The 7097-nt window shown below is 38.0% G+C and overlaps 1 protein-coding gene across 2 annotated transcripts in view; it reads right to left on the bottom strand.

The window, feature by feature from the left end:
- The window catches only part of TRAPPC9 (trafficking protein particle complex 9), a 469795-nt gene that overhangs the window by 442539 nt on the left and 20159 nt on the right, over positions 1 to 7097 (bottom strand). The window contains exons 5-7 of one of the 2 annotated variants that reach the window (XM_008643073.2): positions 4476 to 4502; positions 3206 to 3327; positions 1393 to 1518 (exon numbers count right to left, since the gene is read on the bottom strand). In XM_008643073.2, coding sequence (XP_008641295.1) covers positions 1393 to 1518; positions 3206 to 3327; positions 4476 to 4502 — 275 coding nt within the window. The remainder of the gene's footprint in view (positions 1 to 1392; positions 1519 to 3205; positions 3328 to 4475; positions 4503 to 7097) is intronic. The other variant, XM_017746660.1, reaches the window with a different exon arrangement.

Here is a 7097-nt window from a genome sequence, read left to right as displayed (position 1 = left end):
CCGGGAGCCACCAGCGCCCCCGCCGGCTGCGAGCGGAACTGCACCCGAGGGGAAAGGGCCCGACAGCCGAGCGAGGCCGGCACTGGGTTTCTGGGTTGGTTTGTTGTTGCTGCTGTTGTTGTTGTTTGTTTGCCTTGTTATACACAAATACATATGTATGTATTAGTAAAGGACTGTTACTCCTTTTCCCATATCTTTGCCTGAAAGCTCCGTAATTTCGGACTATAATAATTTGGAGGGAAGGGGGTCACATTTTCTTTTCCTTCCTTGACAGACACCTCCCTTTCAAACCAAGACACTATGTCTTAACATTTTTCTTCCGATAAAAAGTGGAAGTTGCAGTATCAGTGGTGTCAGGGAGAAAAATGGCAGTAATTGCTTCCACAAAAAGAAAAAACAACAATTTTGGAGTTTGCAGGCAACAAGAATAACAGCACTAGAACAGGACAGGTGAACAAAAAAGGGTGCAGAACTGCCAGCAAAAAAACAGGTTACAGAGTCAAAGAGAAGGCACTTAGCGCTACAAGGATAATGGCAATTAAGGGACTCTGTAACAAAATTGATGAGTTTTATGACAGCTTATCAATTAAATAATGTCTCATTTACACTTTGTTAGAAAATTGATGCCAAAGAAAGGATTCTCTGCAAATGAAAGAAAGTATTCTACCCCCATCATATATTTGCTGTCCCTGCCTGGTGCTTAATAAGGTCAATGGTGTGGACTTAAACTGCTCATCTTACCAAGATGTAATGAGCAAAAATCAGTAAGAAACCTAACAACTTTTTATTAGTTCTTTCAAACACAGCAGTCTCCCTGTGAGCAGTGACACTAAGCTTGAGATACTGATCAAGTGTTAATGTTGTTTTGTGGTGACACTGAGCACTTTCCCCACAGTTCCAAACACTGATTTCCCCCCTGAATTCCTTTCTGATTTGGCTTAATTAAGACTTTGCACTACACAACAAAGATTCAGTTGATTAAGAACACTAATCAGACCCTTCAGCTCATTCTGCAACAGGCCATTCTTGATTTGTTCAGTTTCACTGAAGGAGATGCAATCAAGAAAATTTTAAAAATCCAATGCAGATCAGTCCCCCGCAGCTGTTTTTCCTTAATACAACATCACAAGAGAACAACTATGGATTTTTTTTACCTTCACAAGGGAGAACAAGCAAGAGAGTCTTTAATCTCAAACTAAGTCCTCATGTTTTTAGATGAACTGTCAATACCTTGCAAACCAGACTCACAGATGTGAAAATCCTCAGAAGTCAAGCTCTCATCAGAAGGAAGGCAGTGATACAGAAAATAAACTGGAGTCTCCTGAGTCTAAGTAACTTTCAGTAAATTCTGTTGAATGACCAAGAAAAAAATAACTGGACTTTCCAACTGACCTGCCGAAGGTTGATATAAACTGCATTTTGCAGAAACTCAGAGGCTTCCATGCTCCTCTTCTGTATTGCCAGGACTCTCACTGCCTTCACGCAAGCTTCCAGTTCAATCACACCAGCGTTCTTGTACTTGGAGAGGGAGAAAATTAAAATAATATGGAAGTATTGCACCCGTTAGATTTTATAAGCATTTCTGCTCAGCACATAAATCAGCTGTCACATTGTCCAAACCCAGCAATTCCTTAATGCTAATGACTACAGTGTTAAATTATCAACATATGCCCACGTGAAAATTAAGGTGTCATCTAAAATATTATTATGCAAAACAAGCATTTTCAGCCTCTTCACTCACTTCTCTTGAGACACAGCACAGCTTCAGTCTGAAAGTTCAGATAAGGAGAAACTCTGGGAATACCGGTACCCTTTGGGATAACCTCATATAAATGGTTGGTTGTGGGTGTTGCGTCTGCAAATAAATTCTACCTTCACGGTGCAAATATTTTTATTACTGCATCCATTTTCTCTTTAGTTAAAACAATATTCCTGACGACCAGAGAATTAGAAACCAATCTGAGTGTTCCAGTATCTGTTTGCAAAACCTTTGCTGTAAATGACTGTTAAGTGATTTAGCTTGCTTAAGGAAGGTAAAGAAACAATGCAGATGCCCACGGAACTGTTTGTGCTCAGATAACAAACAGGCAATTTTCTAGCCAGACAATCTGATCTGGTGATTTCCTCAAACAACACTGATACTGGATATTTGATTTGGCCCACCTCCTTCTGAAGTTAATCTCTTTTCAGGTATTTATATCTGAAAACTAATGGGGGAAAGCAAGCTCATAACAAAATGCAAGAGTTACGCCAGCAAAGCTGTCCCATATTCCTCTCTCATGCATTTATATTGGCAAAAGCAAATCACTGGAGATTTAATCTATTTTAGAAAGTGCTACAAAAGTTTTTTCAGCTCAGTGAGAACACAGGAAATATGTAGAAAGTGCTGCTTCCTCAGCATTAGAGCAAGGAGTTACTCTGTCTGTAGGTCTAGAACAGACAGAAGGTAACTGCTCATCTTGCAGGGTTATAAATCAGTCCTGGCACAAAGCTTTTTGTTATTTCAAGTGAAGCTGCAGTGAAGCACAGTTATTACTTGTTGAGAGCATAGTGCATATTATAAATAAACAAAATATAAATATCCTGCCCTAAGCCCAACAAAGTCCAATAATTTTATACTTCTAGAGACATGATACTCTTTCTAGATGAGCAAGGTACCCTTAAGGTAACATTAAAAAGCTGAGTGCATCCTTGACAATTACTGTTTTATTGAACGATTCAAATTTATCTGACACTATGCCCAGAACTATCACCTTTAATTGCTCCTGATCATAAATTAACTCATGCACACAACTGAACCTGTTTCATTTGGAGAGTCTCCCTTCAACTTGGACATGAAAATGCCTGTAATAAATATTTACAAGCTTAGTCTAAAGATACTTGAAAATACCTGAAGTTAAAAAGTTGTTAAATAACTCCACTGCAATACAATTAAACTTAGCTTTACTGTTGATGTGGACAATGGGCCTCTATTTTCACGGTACAAAATAATTCTTTTTCTTTTCCTATTATGAATGTACACATTAAGATCCTTTACCATATCAGGCTCTGAGCATTTGCACAAAAACCTAAAAATTCCTCCAGGAGAGCTGGAAACTGTTTTACAAATTTCACTGCTTTAGAAGATCTTCCAAAACCAAAGCCACAGAAGTTCACTGTCGAAAAGAACCTCAGTGATTTTTGTTTTTTTAATAACCAGGATTACCTTGCCATAGTAAGAAATGGCTTCTTTATATTTTTCTATGATGTCTTCAGGACTAAGGCAGTTCTTGGCACGTCCTATCTCAGCACTGGTATCTGCATTTATCCCGTTGGAAGTCAGAGCACCTAGAACAGAACAAGGTCAGAAATGAGCACAATGACTCTTGGCAAATGCTAAATACCTAAAAAGCAAACTAGGGTATGTTGTAGGTTTGACATAGAATACACAAAGCACACTTGCCCCACGTAGAAAGAAAGGAAATAATCTCTCACTTAATAAAAACCAAATATATTCATGATTTTTAGCACTTATCTGAGTGTTTATGAATAAAGTAACAGACTGCTAAAATTATATTATGGCTACATCTGAATACACAGTTTTAATCTGAACTATTCCTCATTCTACTTTAAAACTGTGTTTCTAAAGCACACCTTAGGGGGGAAAAAGGCTCAGACAAAACACTAAGAAATTGGTTTTCTTACATAAGAAAGAAGGCAAGAGACAGAAAGGGTCTATATGAAGGATAAGAATGCGAAGTGGAAGCCAAGAAAATCTGGGGTATTAGAAAGAACATGAAAAATTTATTTATAGAATTTGATTTTATTGAGGAGTTAACATAATAAAAGTGAAAATACATCAAAGGTTTGGCAAGGCTCGATACCTTCTTACGGGTTGCTTAATCTGTAGGGTTTTACTGTAATTTAGTTAGGCTTATACAGTAATTTATTTCTCCAGGAGGTTTCCCTGCTAAGATGGTAAAAAAAAAATCTCTTGTGTTTCAGAGCTGGCCCTAACTCTCAACAGACAGCTAAAAACTACTGTGAAAGATATTTCTGAATATACTGAGGGAGCAGAAAGAATGTTTCTTTAAATACTTAAATGCTAAGGCAACTTTTTTCATATGGTTATTAACCTTGAGGAATCAGACCAAGCACATCTATAGATTAACAATGTTTTTAGGGAAGCGAAAGATGTTTGTTCATGATGACTGAGAGAGCACCATGACACTACAGGACTACATGTGACCATTCAGGTTGGTCACTTCAAAAATATTTTTAAATCCTCACTACTCATGGAAAGAAATCCTGTTGATTAGAATTTATGGAAACACAATCACGAACTACAGTATTTATTTTGTGCCAGTTACCCTTCGGTCTCTATAATTTCTCCAGATTTATAATCTAGTTTTGGCAAGTGGCAATATCTATACAATTGCAAAACACATCAAGTAACAGAAGAAAATACTTTGGAAACATGCAGGAAAATAATGTACCTGGATCAATGAGAACTTCCTGTGCCCCTAAAAGGAGGAACAAAAATGATTTTTTTTCAGCCTTAAATAGAGCCAGCAAAGTAAGTTCTTATAATGTTTTATAACATCAGGCTTGAACAAAATAATCAGATTTATCAGGATCATCACTGCTATTTTGAAGGACTACCAATTATAATCAAGTAGTCACCGTATGTTAAATCTCATTTTGTTAATAAATAAATGTAAAAAGTCCCATAAACTTGCAATGAATTCTAAGATACATTAAGAAGAATTTCAGAATTTTCAGTGTATCATTTAAAGCCATATCCTTTTTTCTTTATCCTTATTGTTTTAGTTGGCAAGTTTCCATCACAGTCCACTTAGTGTATTTTAATGCCAGGACCTACAGTACTTAATTCTCCTTGTGGGAGGCTCATTTAATCTGCACAATACTCTAGAATAACATTTTCAAGTAATTTTATCCCTTTTAATTGTTACTAATTTCACTCCGTCAAATTTTCTGAATAATTGAGTCATGTCAACCCAATAAGCCAGACTGTCCATGTAAGAGTTGCCAAGAGTATTGCAGAGTTAAGATTATCAGGTTATGTAACACCTCACTGCCCTAACCTTTGGTTAAACATGGCAATAAAATTGTTAATATCAAGGGTTAAGCAGCCAAAAACAATTATTTTATCAGCAAGACAGGCTCTCCCTTCAGTTGATTTGCTTGGATTCCAGACAAGTGAAGCAGAGATTTAGATCTAGACCCAAAGACATGCCAACACTTCACTCAAGTGTCCTAATTGTGCCTGGGGAAAGATGAAGGTCAGGCAACAAAATCAAGAGCTTAGAACTCCCAACAAATAAAATCCAGTGGAGAAACCCAAAACAGACAATGACCTAAGCATAAAGCAAACCAGACTCATCTTGTTTGACATACAAACCCCATAACTGACAGACCACAGCCAGACTTCCTGGCCAGGAGGAACTGGGAAACTCAGAATCTTCCTTTACACTGAAGGTTGCAAAGACACATCCAGGAATTCGAGGGGACATGGCCTAAAACTGTCCCCATGCAAACTAAAAGGTTTAGATACCTGAGAAGTCAAAGTTGCCTTTTCACAGAATCACAGAATGGTTTGGGAAGGGACCTTGAAGACCATCAAGATCCAACCCCCTGTCCATGGGCAGGGGCACCTTCCACTAGAGCAGACTGCTCAAAAACCCCATCCAACCTGGCCTTGAACACTTCCAGGGATGGGCAGCCACAGTATAGAGCAGAAGCTCATTTGTATTTTGGAGCTTCTCTTTCCAAAGTTGTTTCTATCTAAAGCAGACACCATATTTGCTGAGCAGCCAGGTCCTGTGCTGTAGCCTAAAAATGTCAAATGATGGAAATCACAATGGATTCCAGAGGAAGATGTTTCTCTTGTCTGGATCTGGGCAGGAAACTTCATCCTGTGAAGGCTGACGTACAGGCACAAGAAGAGGTGTGATTCCAGGTACAAGAGGAAGCACTACAAGTAACTCTCTCATCTACATGCCTCAAAATTAGGCACAAATGTCAGTTCCAAGTGTGGCATTTCTTGATTTGTGCAGAATTTGGAAACCCTTTTTTTTCTGGCTTTATCCCACAGAAAGATACAGTGGAATTTATTCCACAGATTAAACAGTCCTCACAGAATTAATTACAGCGAAACAGATTATAACCAAAGGTGCAGTTTGAAAATATTTTAAATGAAAAGCATGGCAGAGACAAGAAAAGGTAATAAAAATAAACTTTCAGAAAACTTTGTAAGAAAATGACATCACAGCAACAGCTGTGCAGGAGAGAGGTCAGCAGTGCAGACCTAAAATCATAGAGATCATAACTGGAGTTAGGGAACAATATCTAATGGGCCACAAAGTAATATTTTCATCTGCAGAGGATGACAAAAAAAAAAAACTGTGATCAGTTTTTCTCCACAGAAAAGTCCTTTGAAAATTTTGTCATATGAAACTAAAACATTTATAAAATACAACTACACCAACAAGTTTGCAAACAGGACTTTGAAATAGAGAGATTTAAGTCTCAACTTAAGTAGAGACCCAGTAATAATATACCCAAAATATATCCAATTATTGATAGTTGTGACTTGTTACCTTCTTTAGTAACAAGGAGTACCCATGACAAACAAATAGATTGCAACATCTCCTATTAAATATTCATTGAAAAGTAGACAAAGGTCACTAACCAGGTGAAATTATAATAACCAACATAAAATGCGTTCATAGGTCATGGGACCAAATGCACAGATTTTAATGACTAGATATGGTATGAAAAATTAGTATTCTGTCCTGAAATAAGGTAATTTTACTGTCAATTATCTGGGTTCAACACACGCAGTTCTTAATAAAGATAATACAAAGCAGGTGTTTACTAGTGTGGTAGTTTAAATTTAGTTCGATGGATAGGTTGCTAAACAAATGAAAAAGCTGGTACCGCCTCTGCGATTTACATATTTAAAGAAAGAGCAAGGACGAGAAGTTCCTTCTGTTCCTGTTTCCCCCCTCTGGGGTGGCGAACGTGGGAGGCCCCCGGGCCCCATCCCGAAGCGGGCCCGAGAGCCCCTGGCGCCGGGCGAAGGCGGCGGGAAATAC

Source organism: Corvus brachyrhynchos, unplaced genomic scaffold (assembly GCF_000691975.1).
Source record: "Corvus brachyrhynchos isolate BGI_N302 unplaced genomic scaffold, ASM69197v1 scaffold89, whole genome shotgun sequence".
In the NCBI taxonomy this organism is placed as follows: Eukaryota; Metazoa; Chordata; class Aves; order Passeriformes; family Corvidae; genus Corvus; species Corvus brachyrhynchos.
This window is presented reverse-complemented; position numbering and strand designations above follow the sequence as displayed.